The 16124-nt window shown below is 42.3% G+C and overlaps 1 protein-coding gene across 5 annotated transcripts in view; it reads left to right on the plus strand.

The window, feature by feature from the left end:
* eml5 (EMAP like 5) overlaps window positions 1-16124 on the plus strand; it is a 92845-nt gene that overhangs the window by 22513 nt on the left and 54208 nt on the right. For 3 of the 5 annotated variants that reach the window (XM_034160080.1, XM_034160082.1, XM_034160084.1), the window contains exons 3-8: window positions 3758-3856; window positions 5645-5713; window positions 13373-13558; window positions 14606-14741; window positions 14948-14971; window positions 15354-15555. In XM_034160080.1, the coding sequence (XP_034015971.1) occupies window positions 3758-3856; window positions 5645-5713; window positions 13373-13558; window positions 14606-14741; window positions 14948-14971; window positions 15354-15555 (716 nt within the window). The remainder of the gene's footprint in view (window positions 1-3757; window positions 3857-5644; window positions 5714-13372; window positions 13559-14605; window positions 14742-14947; window positions 14972-15353; window positions 15556-16124) is intronic. The other 2 variants (XM_034160081.1, XM_034160083.1) reach the window with 2 other exon arrangements.

Below are 16124 nucleotides of genomic sequence, written 5' to 3' on the forward strand. Positions count from 1 at the left end.
CGGCTGCTCCTGTGAGGCGGCGGCGCCCTCTTGTGCCTGGAGCCCGCACTCCAGGCAGGGTGCCCTCTGGTGGTTGTGGGCCAGCAGTACCTCCTCTTCAGCGGCCCACACAACAGTTTTATTTTGAATGAATAAATGAATGAATTTATTTGGCACGCACAGATCCAAAAACAACAAGAAACTTACAAAGAAATAAAAGAAAATAATCCAACAACGCACCATGTGCCCGAAAGGGTGTAAGCAGAAGCAAAACCTTGTAAACACCCACCCTTTAACAAAAAAATAAAAATTATACATATGTATATGAAATTATACGTACATATACCCATGATAACTAATACAAAGTATAAATTAATCCCTGAACTAAAATTTCAAAAACACAAACATGCAAACAACAGTGCACCAAAAACAAAACAAAATCAGTAAACCCAATTCATTATGCTATAACAAAGTAGAAGTAGAGAAGCTTGAATCTTTGACTGGACTGGGTTGCTTGACGCGAGGACGTTTCACTTCAAATCGCAGAAGCTTCCTTCCCCTAGAGCTATTGTTTAGTCACTAGCCTATAGCAGTCTGCCTCTCAGTAGGAGGGGTCTGGTTAGGTTTAAAACTCCAGCATTTGTTGGCTTCTGTTTTATTATTCTCTACAAGAGTCAGACAGAAGTCAGACTTCCAGAGCAAGAATTTTAGCTGAGGAAGCTTCTGCGATTTGAAGCGAAACGTCCTCGCGTCAAGCAACCCAGTCCAGTCAAAGATTCAAGCTTCTCTTATGTGTCGACTCGGGTTGAGGAGCGGACCTGCGTCTGACGGAACCCAGCGCTAAAATAACCAGAAAGTGGTTCCAATAACAAAACAATTTATTTTTTCCACCCTCTGGTGCATAACAAAGTGTATGAACAAAAGATGCGTCAGTCTGGTGGAGTGAAGGCTGGCACGCTCTCCAGCACCTAAAAGGATCGAAGCCCGGCGCTTCTGGACTCACTTTACCGCCAAACACCCCCCAGGTGGACACGACAAACCGACTCTCTGCGAAGGATAGAAAAGGTGAGGTAAGTCAGCAGCTACAACCAATATCCTTCAAAAGGCACACACTATCAGCAACACATTCAGGTCTGTATTTAAGCTTTATGTAAATGAGCAGCCTCTCACAACAGGTGGAGGATTACCACTCCGCACGCCACGGCAGTGAGAAGCGAGCTGCACAATTCTCATCACAATTCAAATCTACTGCGTAACAAAATACCAAGTTACTATCAACAATTAGTCAAACAATTAATCACCTCAGAAGTGTGCTGACAGCATGTGTCCCTCACCCTTCTTCCTTCACAGGCACGATGTGTCAAACCCAGGCGCGGTCCTCAGCGTCTCACAAACGAACATCACAAGGTCGAGTTCCCGGCAATTCTGCTTGAATCACACATGGCTTAAATGCAGAACGCCATCTCATTATCTGCTTCAGCTGAAAGTCTTTAAGGTTGCATGTGAGCACCATCCACAGGTGCTGTACATAACGCTGATGAGGGTGAAGGACTCTTCAGCCAGCACCTTCTCCACAGACAAATCAGTTTTCATACCACCTGGAGAGCAAAGAAAAGAAAAGAACACCAAAATGTCTAGCCACACCCCCCAACACACAACAACTCTACTATGGAAACCACCTGGACAACCGAGAGCCTACACAGAAACATGCTATAACAAGTAATCAAATAATTTTTGTGGAGTCAAATTACCGAGTGATTTTATGTCATCCGGACAATTATTCCAAATATTAACACCTTTAACAGAAACACAATGACTTTTTACAGTAGTTTGAATCTTTGATTTCTGAAATAATAATGTTCCTCGCAAATTATAACCTGGATTTTAACTCAATTATAACTGTTGTGTATGCTTACATCATTTGACTTTACACAAGCAAACAAAATTATTTCACAAAAACAAAAATCTACTAGGGTCATAATTATTAGCCCCAGCACAAATCACTGTTGTGCAATGATGTACTTTACCTTTGTAATAATGTTCAAAGCTTGTAAAATCAAGTTAAAGCTGAGGGTTATCTTCCAATGTACACAGTATAAAAAACTTCAGTAAGGGTTTGAGCTGTCAGTTGAGAAAGCATCAAAAGAAATCAGTTTAGACTTGAGAAGAATTGTTGATGCTCACAAAGCAAGAGGAGTTATCACAGCGTTTCCACGTGTTAAGAACTGGAGTGAGAAGTATCATCAAGAAATTCAAAGAGAGCCACAAGAAAGTGAAATATTTCAAAGACTCTGGAAAAAAAACTAAAGAGAGATTTGTCTAAAGACCCCAGAACTGCCGAGACACTAATGAATGACTTAGCCAAGTCAGGAAGTGTAGTCTCAAAGAATGCAATCGCGAGAGCCCTGGACAGGAATGAACTGAGAGGCTGCAGACCAAGAAAAACTCCATTTTTGCAGAAGAGACACCTTCAAACCACACTGGTAAGGACAACCTGGAGAAAGATTATGCGTACTGGCAGCGTGTCCTCTGGGGAGATGAGACAAAACTAGATCTCTATGGTCATGGAGGAGTATTATGCTGTGGGGATGCTTCAGTGCATCTCCTCAAGGATGGAATCATGAAGAAAGAAGAATATGTGAAAGAATTTATTTTGAAAGAATACCTCAAGCAGTCAGCAGCAAAACTGGGTCTGTCGTCACTTTGTCTTCCAACACGACAACGACCCAAATCATACGTTGCTCCAAGTGAAGAACTACCTCCAGAAGACCAAAGTGAATGTTACTGACTGGCCTGCACAAAGCCCTGACTTGAAGCCCATAGAAAATCTGTGGAGCGAACTGAAGATCAGGGTCCATGCCAGAAGACCATCAAATCTAGAGGAGCTCGAGAGATTCGCCAAAGAAAAAGAGGCTGTGATTCCTCAGGAGACCTGTCTGAGACCTGTCAAAACTACAGCAGACTGCAGGATGTGTTCAGCAAAAAGGACACACAGTTGACTGTTGGCATCCGATTTTTTGTTTTGTGTGCAAAGTAAAATAATGTAAGCATCCACAATAAAACTAGGATGTTTAGAAATGTTGTCTGAAAATTCCTTGCTCTGTTAAAAAAGCCCTTGGAAAATTTAGAAGAAACCATTACATTTCATAGGGGGTAATATTTTTTCCTCATCTGTACCTGTCTCTTTACTCCACAGCACCAGTTTGGCAGTTTGTTCCCTCAAGACAGATGTTTTGTTTACACTAGCTTTAGTGACATTTTCCATGAGCGGTGCCTTAAGAAGACAATGTGCTTAAAGCATCCGCATGGTTTCTCTGGGTTTCATCATGCACAGCCTGTTTGCTTGTCATTAAAACGTAGTGTGTTTAAACAGTGCAGATGCCTCACCAGAGGCTTTTGTCTGCTGACAAACATTGATTCAACACTGGATAAAAGAGTGCATCTTCTACGGTATAAGAGAAGGTTGCAGAGCACGGCTGAATTTCCATAAGCAATGTTCTCTTCTCTTCTGCTTCACTGCTGCTTCTGCTTACTCACTCACTCTGCTATAGGAGGCTCCTTCAGCAAAACCACTCAAATGTGCTCACAAGAAGTGCCAAGGGCTTGACAACTGTTCTGTTCTCTGCCGTGGCGCTCGTTCCCCTCTGAATTTTTGCGGTGCCACAGTGGAGGCAGATGAGTTGTCTTGCTTTGATTACTTTAGTGCATGGGTGCCGTTCAGTGATCGATGCTCTGTGTGACATGAGACTTTTTTGTCCCCCCCAATCTCTCCTTGCAGTGTTTAGTGTCCGTGGGCTTGGACTCAAAAAACACAATCTGTGTGTGGGATTGGAGAAGAGGGAAGGTTCTGGCAGCTGCTCCCGGTCACACAGACAGGGTAAGCGCTTTCTTCCTTGCCAGTCTCCAGCATGAGCTCAGTATCGACCACCTCAGTTAGCTACAAATGCAGGATGGAGTTCCTGCCTGAAGGGAGCATAAACAAGTTAGGCCTGATTGATTGTGAGCTTTCCAGCCCATGTCTGAGGGAGAGTGAGAGCACAGCTAATGAAAAGGAATCTTAAAAAGATGAAATACAGACAGCTGTTGTTTTCTCATTCTGCCCCCACACTCTATCACAGCCGGTGCCGCACGTACTTCTTCTCTTTTCCTTTTTTTTTTTTTTTACATCTTGTCCATTGTTTTCTTGCCTTCGCGTGAAAGCTGCTCATTAAAACTCTAGATTTTGATTCAGCTGAGATGGAATTTTACTCGACGAGCTTCACTGTGAAGATTACATTAAAGGTGTGGTCCCTTTTAATAGGGCAGCGCAGTCTCGTATGAACCCCTATGTGATATCGCAGGATTTGACCACACCTCGGTACAGCTGGCATGAACACAGCAGAGAATCCCCAGGTGGAGTGTGGGAGTTCCAGCACAAACCATTCAGCCCGACTCGGTAAACTTAAAAGCATACTTGCTGTCACCTTGACCTAGTGGACCTGGCGGTTTAAAATGGTTTCCGCTGAAACCCCTATCCTCCGAATGGTTTGTACTGACACTCCCACACTCCGCCCAGGTATTAGTCCCTTCCTATTAACCGCATCAATTCTAACGGGAAAATGGTGTACTGTTTTGTTTTCGGGTGCAATCACCGAAGCAGTTGGGAAAAGTGCTTTTTTTTTCCCAGTGGAGAAAGGAAGACGAGACAAATGGGAGATGTTGTGTCGGTAAGTGTTAGCCTACACAGCTAACCAGAGTAGCTGTGTTCTCTCGCCTGCACAACCGCTTCGACACGTTTGAGCTCTGGGTCATAAACAAACTGCAACACATGTCCACTTAATTTGCCTAAAAACTCAGAGAAAGTGCCGCGTTTCTGTCCCCAGAAGTAGAGAAAATACATCATATGTGTCATATTTTACCCTTTTTAGCGCCCGCCCTCAAACGAGACTGTGCTGTCCAATTGTTGTCAAATTTGGCAAGCTTTTCTTAATGTTTAAATCTATTATTATATTGTTTCTGTGGTATATCATAAAAAAATGTGGCTGATTTTATTGCTGGTACAGTATTTGTTTGGTGGTGGTGGAGAGAGGGTCCTGTTAGAAATATACTGACTGCGCTGTGACATTTTGCAGACGACATGAAGGTGGAAATACTTACAAATCGTAAAAAAAAAAAAAAAAAAGCATCAAATAAAGCTATGACACGATCTTCGCCTCTACTGACTCATTTTGGCAAATTAGGTAAAAATGTTACAACTGAACATAACTTTAGTCTTGACATGTGACACAGCAGACGTGTGAGTTGTCTTACGTGTCCAGCAGGTATCCATCAAAACTTTTATGTAAAACTTACCCAGATTTTATCTGTAGCTTTTCGCACTGGGATCTCTCGTAGGCTGCTTTTATGAGTTGTGTCTGTCGCTGTCTTCGTATTTCTGTTAGACGTTATATTTTTGGCACTTTCAGTCACAATTAAAAGCTTGCTGTTTTTTTCTTTTCAGCTCCATGATGCCAACATTAGTGTATGTAGGATAGTAGTGCCATTTGAGCTTCAAACAACATGCAGTTTGCCAAAATCAGAAAGGGGACTACATCTTTAATGATCAATGTGCTGATTTGCATACAAGCACAGCATTGTGCCATTTGTATAAAAATAAACTAATGCTTTGAATTTTTCCCCCCGACAGATATTTGACATATCATGGGATTTGTACCAGCCGAGCAAGCTTGTAAGCTGTGGTGTCAAACATATCAAGGTACAGCCTCGTTCGGGTCACTTCACACACTGCCAGCTTACTGTCAGCTCTCCCCTCATTTGCATAATATCTGAATGCATGTAATAATTTTCAGGATGTTTTTAAAATCCCGATGCTTCTCTTCCCTTTACTTAGCTGTCATCTCTGCTCTCTGCTTTATCTTCCCCATATCAAACCTTTAAATAGATTTATCCAAATTGAGTGTATTCCAGAGTCTATGTTGTGAACATAAGTAGGAGAGGAAATGACTCACAGCCTCATCTCTGAAATTTGAAAATCTGCACCATAGAAAGGGAGGAAAATCTTTTATAAAGGGCCATGATGCCGCTGTACCCAGTTCCACTTTTCAGCTTGTCTCATTCAGCTTTTTCAACCCATTGACGAGATTGACTGTGCTCGCTCCCTATTCAAGGCTATCTCTGTTACTTCTTTTTCACAGTAGAGTGGTGTTCATAAATCTTCAATGAGCTCAATGCAGGGTGTCTTCCCCGAGCTTTCCCCTGGGATATGTCGTCGACTGGTGAGCCCATTAGGAAATAACAAGGAGTACAAGGAGGTGCAGACAAACAAAACAGTTTTTAGGAGAGTGAATCATTCTCAAAAAAGAAAATTGTGCCTGCAGGCCTCTTGAGTAGCATCGCCACAGCACACTTAAAAATGCTTGATATCATTGCGAGGTTTCGGTGTACTACATGGATTTTCCAGCAGTGTACGGCCTCAGAATTGACTCGTTTCCTTCAATCCTTTCTCCTCTGGTTATTACACCCATCCCCCAGCTGGCACCACATCTTTTAGTCTGTTCCCATCTTCTTGTTTTCCTTTCCTCCCCTCTGGTTTCATGATGCCAAGGCAATCCAGCAATTGTCCCACATAATTCCCAAGCCTTCACCCTGTGGACCATGTGACATCTGCTCCCCGGCCCTGTACGCGCTCAGCGATTATAGCACTCAGAGCATCCAGGAGATTTAGCCCCAGTAATCCACTCGCTAGTAGGCTGAGGAAAATACAACCTCCATGATTAGGACTGGCTTCCTCTGTCAATGCCTTCCAGCCTACCGGGGTGCCTCCTAGCTAATCATGCAACCGCTGGTGTGTGATTTATTCTGAATGATGGTGGCTGACCTCATCATTGCTTCCTGCAGCCCACATGCACACGTCATCACATGCCAGGTTGTTTTTTTTTTAGAAGCAGTTTGTGTGCTGTCACGTACGTATGTATTTTCTCTCGATGGATAACAATGCCACAAATTGCCAAAGGGGTGAGCTTTGGTTTGGCACCATGTGGATTGGTGACAACAGCTTTAACAAAGACAGCACTATAAGCGGGCCGGCAACCATCCATCATGTTTTTCTAACAGCGAGCTGACAAATAGTTGACCGCTCTTATTGTAGCAGTTTGCACTCTGACATTCTGGGTGAATGTCATCTGACAGGGTTGTAATCAGATTGAGGTGAAAGCAGTGATGCTGATTTGTGAAAACATTGCACCTTTTTCTGCCAGGGGTTTTCTCTGACTGTCAGTGGAGGTACAGTAGTGTTCAGAATAATAGTAGTGCTATGTGACTAAAAAGATTAATCCAGGTTTTGAGTATATTTCTTATTGTTACATGGGAAACAAGGTACCAGTAGATTCAGTAGATTCTCACAAATCCAACAAGACCAAGCATTCATGATATGCACACTCTTAAGGCTATGAAATTGGGCTATTAGTAAAAAAAAAAGTAGAAAAGGGGTGTTCACAATAATAGTAGTGTGGCATTCAGTCAGTGAGTTCATCACTTTTGTGGAACAAACAGGTGTGATTCAGGTGTCAGGTGTATTTAAGGATGAAGCCAGCACCTGTTGAACATGCTTTTCTCTTTGAAAACCTGAGGAAAATGGGACGTTCAAGACATTGTTCAGAAGAACAGCGTAGTTTGATTAAAAAGTTGATTGGAGAGGGGAAAACTTATACGCAGGTGCAAAAAATTATAGGCTGTTCATCTACAATGATCTCCAATGCTTTAAAATGGACAAAAAACCAGAGATGCGTGGAAGAAAATGGAAACAACCATCAAAATGGATAGAAGAATAACCAGAATGGCAAAGGCTCACCCACTGATCGGCTCCAGGATGATCAAAGACAGTCTGGAGTTACCTGTAAGTGCTGTGACAGTTAGAAGATGCCTGTGTGAAGCAAATTTATTTGCAAGAATCCCCTGCAAAGTCCCTCTGTTAAATAAAAGACGTGCAGAAGAGGTTACAATTTGCCAAAGAACACATCAACTGGCCTAAAGAGAAATGGAGGAATATTTTGTGAACTGATGAGAGTAAAACTGTTCTTTTTGGGTCCAAGGGCCGCAGACAGTTTGTGAGATGACCCCCAAACTCTGAATTCAAGCCACAGTTCACAGTGAAGACAGTGAAGCATGGTGTTGCAAGCATCATGATATGGGCATGTTTCTCCTACTATGGTGTTGGGCCTATATATCACATACCAGGTATCATGGATCAGTTTGGATATGTCAAAATACTTGAAGAGGTCATGTTGCCTTATGCTGAAGAGGACATGCCCTTGAAATGGGTGTTTCAACAAGACAGTGACCCCAAGCACACTATTAAACCTGCAAAATCTTGGTTCCAAACCAACAAAATTAATGCCTCGCAGATGTGAAGAAATCATGAAAAACTGTGGTTATACAACTAAATACTAGTTTAGTGATTCACAGGATTGCTAAAAAAGCAGTTTGAACATAATAGTTTTGAGTTTGTAGCATCAACAGCAGATGCTATTATTATTGTGAACACCCCCTTTTCTACTTTTTTTTACTAATAGCCCAATTTCATAGCCTTAAGAGTGTGCATATCATGAATGCTTGGTTTTGTTGGATTTGTGAGAATCTACTGAATCTACTGGTACCTTGTTTCCCATGTAACAATAAGAAATATACTCAAAACATGGATTAATCTTTTTAGTCACATAGCACTACTATTATTCTGAACACTACTGTAATTGAGCTAATCACAATCTGCTCATCCTGTGTTAAAAGAAATGACTTCTCTTATGACAGACGTTAGGTGGAAGAATTAAAATTTTAATTTTACCTTTATTTAAGCAGGTTAGTCGTGTTGGATCAAGATCTATTTTACAAGGGAGACCTGGACAATTATAAAGTTTCCCTAAAGTTTCCCTAACCTGCATGTCTTTAAATGTGGGAGGAAGCCAGCGCACCCAGAAGGAACCCACGCAAACACGGGGAGAACATGGAAACTCCACACAGAAAGGTCACAGGTGGGAATCAATCACATGACCTTTTTGCTGTGATGCAACAGTGCTAACCACTAAGAAAGTCCCATAAAGGCTCCGAGGCCAGTTGGTGTCAGTGCTTATCGCTAGCATGAAGCGGATGAGAGTCTACGACTCCCTCTGGATGAGACACCAGTCCAGTGCCGGTTACTTTCCTAGCTGAGGCCAGTTCCTACTGACAGCTGGGTGGACTGAGACAATGCAGATTAAATGTTGTGAACTTAGATTAAATTGATTGAAGGCGCATTAGATTTGGTTGAATCAAGGGCAAGTTGTTCAAGAAAAAAAAATAACTTATTGAAATAGAAGCTAGTATTAACATATTGTGCCTGACTTTCCCTCTGATAAGCACAGTATTGGCGATACTCACATGAACGCGTGCTGTGACATCATTTCCTTAGTGATACCTGTGACTGGTATCTGGCTCCAAAATATTAATATTAATATAATTCATAAACCGTCATGAGACAGGTTAGTTTTACCCTACTGATGATATGTTGTTTCAATAGTAATCCTGCTCAGTATGAGATGAACCGCAGATTCAGACATTTGGTGTATGTACTTGGCTGAGGAGCCAATGGTGCAAAGCTACCATCTGTGGGATTATGACTGAATGCCTTTAAGTCAGAATCCTGCCTAGACGAAGCAATACTAAAGTGCCGTGGATTTTCGGTTGGCCCCTGATAGCTGGGCCCCGGATCCCCAGGGCCCGGTTAGCTGAGCCGCTCATGACTGGACTGGCAGGATATATGGCCACCCTTCTTCTTCCTCGCACCGCATGTTTGTGGAGAACCTGGTGCTAAATAACTTGCAGACAACAATTTTGTACTTTTTTTTTTTTTGTGCTTGTCCATCCAATGCAGACACTCAGAGTGCTTTATAGTGATGCCTCACATCCATCCATTCAGCCATGCAAGGTGCTCAACTGCACACTGGGAGCAACCTGGCTATTATGATCCTTGCTCAAGGACACCTTTGTGAGTTTCCTGTCTGAAATGGAATCAAACCACCTGCCTCTGTCACCGCCAGGCTAACTGCTTTGAAAGCTGAGGATTAAATGTGCAACACAGATGGACAGTCATAATACAGAGGTTGGCCACTGGTTTGAGATCCCTGAGATAGAGGCCGAGATATAAAAAAAACTACCTACATAAAGATTTTAATTCACATCTCCTCACAGTAATTCAACAGCGAAAGGATTAGACAGCGCCCATGTCACACTGCCTTATCAGCTGCTGGCAGTGAGGGCTGCTCCGTCACGGCACATCCATCCTTGCTGCTTCTGCAACAGGCTGGACTTAGAAGAATCACGCCCGCCCTCATCACGAACCCGCTTCACCTAGTGTTAGCACACAACACCGTTCAACCCGCCTTAGACCATAGATCGATACCTCAGACACACGTGATGCCTCAGCTCCAACGTCCAAGTTGTCACTCCACACTTGGTGCTCTGCTCGGACAGTTGGGATTAGGACATTGTGTCCTGCTGAGGGACACAGAAGCCTCAGATGTCTGATGTCAGACCTGTATCCAAGCTGCTGATGCCTATCTGTGATCATCAGTCTCTCCTTTAAAGGAACAACAGCTGCCTAAAACCAGATTAAAGATGAGAGGTGACAGAGCCTTTGCAGCGGCTGCCCCCAGGCTCTGGAATAGTCTCCCCTTTAATATTAGATCATCTCTGTCCCTAGAGACTTTTAAAGCCTCTTTAAAAACCTATTTCTTTTCTCTGGCACTTCCTAAATGAGTGATTACATCTCTGTTTCACCTTAGTATTTCTTCTGTTTTTCCTGTTGCTTAATGCTGACAAATTTACCTGATTTGTAGTCTTTCGGTAGCATGGGCCAAGCAGAGGGTCGCCCCTTTGAGTCTGGTCTGCTTGAGGTTTCTTCCTCAGTATCTTCAGAGGGAGTTTTTCCTTACCGCTGTTGCCTGTGTGCTTGCTCTACGGGTTGGTAAGGTTAGACCTTACTTATGTGTTGCACCTGAGGCGGCGGCATTGTGATTTGGCGCTATGTAAATAAAATGAAATTAAATTGAATCACATTAAATTATTTTCTACTATTTTTTACTCTTTATTTTACTTTGTCTTTTATCTGTTTTATTGCCTGTCGTAATTTTATTATTTTTAATTCATTTAGTTACGATTTGGGGTAATGTGGTGCCCATTTTTTAATTCTGTACAGCACTTTGGTTGACTGCTGTCATTTTAAACGTGCTTTCGAAATAAAGGTTGAGTTGAGTTGAGCTATCGGTCAGTAGAAGAGGCGTTTATGTGGGTGTGACAGGCTGTTGAGGAGCTCATTTATTCTTTTTCTAACTGCTACTCTCCAGATTAATAAAACTGGTCTTACATTGACAAAAACAGCACACATCTATCACTTTAAAAAAATTGCCTTGGAGAAATATCACTGCAATTCAAGGTTATAGCTTAAAAAAATCGCTAAACCAGATTTTGCTGATGCCCAGCTGAAACATAATTTGAAGGGATGACCTTCTTCTAACTGTAGCTGGTAAAGAGCAGTCACCCTGTCATTTTCCTACTGCTGCCTGTGATAAGTGTGTCTCGGTTTCCCATGCCGGCGCCCGTCCCTCAGCATTCGAGACGCACCCCGTGAGCCCTGTGATCTCATCTCTATGCAGACACCACTTCTCTCTTTCTCTCTCTCAGTTTGCTGAATTCAGACAAGGCTGTGCATGTGCATCCCAATGACCTTGTTCATAAATAATGAGCCTGCATGTATGCATGTCTGTCTGGCATGCTGATCAAATGGTTACAGCACTGATCCCTACACATGGAGGAGAATGTTAGAAATTTGACTTTGCCTTCTTACAAGGCAGTATATTTAGTAAAGTCACTATGCATGTGTCATGCTGCATATGGAAAGGATTTTTTTTAGCATAATTTATTAGTGAACCGAAGTCAGAATATTAGTTTACCATGCCTGGTAATTTGATTTAATCTGGTAAATTGATTGGAGAATCTTTGGAGATATCAACAATTTGGCACTGACTGCATAAAATGTAAATTCCATACATCTTAATTCATTCCAGATATTTTGAGTGTTGTTCTCACAAGTGAAAAGGTCAATTTCATATGTCTGGTTTGAAGAGATCTTGAAGAGATGAATGTACTGTGGCAGATTGGTAGGATAAGCAAGGCATTAATAAGCATGTAGTCACCTTGTTTAGGATAGAACCTCCTGATAAACAACACAATTCATTACCTGGTGGAAATGTGACCTTTGATCCCCAATGACCTTGCCGTTTGACAACAATAACCTTCACCTTGGCTGACCTCGTCAGGTCAAACACAGAATCCACCTGCATAATGTGTGCCAAGTTATGACCAAATTGGTTTGCAAATCAAATTCCTGGACCTCCACCCCAAGGACCATGATGCTGGCCAAAATGATTTTTTTTAAAGGCAATTCTGTGGTCAGTTTTCATCCAAAAACCAAGCTTGGTAGACATCAGCCACATGACGACTATCCCAACAAACAAACAGACAGACAGATGGACAAGACTTTGACCCTCATGGTTAACTTTTGGCAGATTTAACTTAAACAATTTGGGTAGTTCGAAAACCTTCTTACATATGTGGGCCAAGTTTGCTGTAAATTAGTGTGTGTGCATTGGTGCGGGAATCAAAACTTTGACTTTAATCCAATGACCTTGATATTTGTCATAAACAATTCTTTTGTGGCAATTCCATAGTTCACCTTCATCCACATAATAAGTTTGGTGGAAATCAATTAAAGGATCGGGGGGGTGTAGGAGACCAAACAAACACTCAGGCAAAAAAAAAAAAAAAAAAAAACCTAGACAAAAACAAAGCTCAATTTATACTATGCTACTTATCAAATTGCAATTGCAGACTTGTACTCAAAGAGTTGAGACCTGTTCACATTAAAGTATGTTGAATTTAAAAGTGGTAGGAATTTTGTGTACCACAGGTCCACTTCTTTACATGTAGAAACTATTGTGCTACAAACAAATTTAGAACTCATATTAGACTTCTCACATGTCACAGAAGTCCATATCCTACCTGTTGTTACGTTCATCATCTGCATTGAGAAATAATAAATGTGCAAAGAGTTCTTGACCAATTATCTACTGAGAAAACTTGACATTCATCACTTGTACCTTGAACATTTTCAGAATCATGGAGTTTTGTCTTTGCTGCTGTCAAAACGGTCAAAAACCATTGCAACCTTTGTCTTGTCTCATTTCACTTGTCAGAAGCAAATTGACTGATTTTCATTCTCCCATAGCTGCAGAAGGCTTGTGTACATAATTGTCTGTTCACTGCTAGAGAGCAGGATTACACAGGGATTATTAGCCCTCATACTCTCACTTTTCTGTGTTTTCAGTTTTGGAGCTTATGTGGTAATGCTCTCACACCAAGGCGTGGTGTTTTTGGCAAAACAGGGGACCTCCAAACCATCCTCTGCCTTGCATGTGCAAAGGATGAGGTCACATATTCAGGTGCCTTGAACGGCGACATCTACGTGTGGAAAGGCATCAATCTGATGAGGACGGTGCAAGGAGCTCATGGGGTGAGTTTAGGCCATAGAGTTAGAACTATAGTACTACTAGATTGTCTACCACAGAGCGAGATGAATCACCATCCTTCACCACAGTTGCAGTCAGGATTCAGCAAAGATCACAGCATCATCCAGTGAACCTCCTGAACTCAAACCAAAGAACAGGTTGTTAATGTGTCATTGTGATTGTATTGTATTGTCTGGGTCTGTCTTGTCATGTCTGTACTTGGTTAGTGTATTTTATTTGGCTGCCTGTGTGTCCAAGACAAATTTCCCCTTGGGGACAAATAGAAGAATCTTGAATCTTCAATCTTGATTCCACAAAATCAAAGTCAGCTCCTTTCTTCCCAACAAAAGGACATACGGCATTGGTTTTAACATCCTCCCCAACACCCAATCCATGAAAATCATTGTACATTGTAGATGTTACAGCTTTAAAAACACAAAATAATATATGTCTGAACCAAGTGCATCAGTGGGGCATGTTCACACGTAAAACACAGACAAAATACCCTAATTTTATGTTGATGTCAGTGTATTTTGCAGCCTGAATTATTAAATGTTGGCTGTATTTGTTCAGAATCAGTCCTCTGCTTTTCAGTTTTATTCTTGCTGAAACTTGAAACAGGAGCAAAACCATGCTAAAGGCTTTGTTTGAGTCTCCCGAGTAGAAAATCCTACACAAGATTAAATGATATCTATGGGATCAACAGCAGGATGAGAGGATGGGTGGATGGGGGAGGGGATACTAAATGGAGGACATGTTCATTCGTGCTTTCGTGCAGTGTGCACGCTCAAATGCCTCTTTGCTTTAACAGTTTTTATCACCATCTACAGTATCGCCAAGCCAAATTCGGCTTTCCTCTGAACTGTTTAATGGTAATCAATAATGTCTCCATATCTTTGCTGCTTGTTCTTGAGGCTGCAGGAAAGCGTTGTTAATATAAAAAGCCTTTTTAAACAAATAGCTGGCTGGGCCTCAGTGCTGCAGCTGTGGCTGGTTCTGTCATTGCTCATTTACTGTCCAGAATCTCACTGACTGCCTGTCGTTTTCTTCAGTCAGGGATTTTCAGCATGAACGCCTGTGAAGAGGGCTTCGCCACCGGTGGCAGAGACGGCTGCGTCCGGCTGTGGGATCTCAACTTCAAACCAATTACTGTCATTGATCTCAGGGAAACAGACCAAGGATATAAAGGTGATGTCAAACTGCCTCTGTGTTTTCATTTAATCTGAGTACAGAAAGGTTACAGACCAGATTATTGTCTTGTGATCGACCACAGAAATCACCCTGTTAGAAGAATACGAATCATTCTTTATGCCACTACTGTACTCTTTACTAACATTTTATTTCTTGTTCTCCATTCTGTCCGTCTCTGGTATTTCTAATCTTGGACCTAACAGTAGCTAGAGGTGAGAATAGCCGAGGTGGGTGATGTCAGGGTGCAGTTAACAACCATGTCAGTCTGTTTGTAGTACCTCTGGCATTATTATGTTTTCTTCTTGTAGTAAGTCCCTTTGCTGCATTTTTACGCTGTATACAGATGTCCTGTTTACACATGTATACAGCATGCTTCCTCCATCCTTCTCTCACCATATTACCCAGAGTCAGTTGCAGAACAGCTTGACAAATTGTGCAGTCCATGTATTTCTGTCCTTGATGGCCTTCAGGTTGCTATTTACACCATCCCCTCTTTATTATCCTTGTCTTGTCTCGGAAAGTACAATTTAAATAAACTTGGCAAAACCCTGTCCCCATTGACTGTTAAATGAGTTTCTTCCTTTTTTTGATTATTATTTGTGTTTACAGGACTGTCGGTGCGCAGCGTGTGCTGGCGGGGAGATCACATCCTAGTGGGAACACAGGACAGCGAGATCTTTGAGGTGGTGGTCCACGACCGCAACAAGCCATTCCTCATCATGCAGGGTCACTGTGAGGGTGAGCTGTGGGCCCTGGCCGTGCACCCTACCAAGCCACTGGCCATGACCGGCAGTGACGACCGCTCAGTCAGGTGAAGTTTCAGTGCCAGCCTGCACAGACGTGCTCAATTTTTTTTAAGGGTGATGTCCATTTGATACTGGTACATTGCCATTTAGATGGGGGATGGAAGTGAGAGGTTTTCTGGCAAAGCAATAGAGCTGCAAAATTGGATGCAAAGTGTCAATCTGATGCCTGATTCTGTTTTTTTTTTCTCTGTCTGACGTGCAGCTCCATCCAAAGATGGGTGTGGTGTCTGCTTCTGCAGCCCTCCCGTCCTGTGCACCGGCAAAATTTCCTGTATATTTGTTTTGTAAAGTGTTTTGTCAATTGTGTTGGTAGCATGACCCAAGCAGAGGGTCACCCCTTTGAGTCTGGTCTGCTTGAGGTTTCTTCCTCAAATCATCAGGGGGAGTTATTCCTTACCACTGTTGCCTGTGTGCTTGCTCTGGGGGTTGGTAAGGTTAGACTTTACTTGTGTGAAGTGCCTTGAAGCAACTTTGTTGTGGCGCACGTAAACAGTTTAGCAGTATTTTGAACCATTTTAAGACTTTTACTATGAATGTGTCCTAGGCCAGAGAATAAAACATGATTTTCAAAAAA

Source organism: Thalassophryne amazonica, chromosome 19 (genome assembly GCF_902500255.1).
Source record: "Thalassophryne amazonica chromosome 19, fThaAma1.1, whole genome shotgun sequence".
Classification (NCBI taxonomy): Eukaryota; Metazoa; Chordata; class Actinopteri; order Batrachoidiformes; family Batrachoididae; genus Thalassophryne; species Thalassophryne amazonica.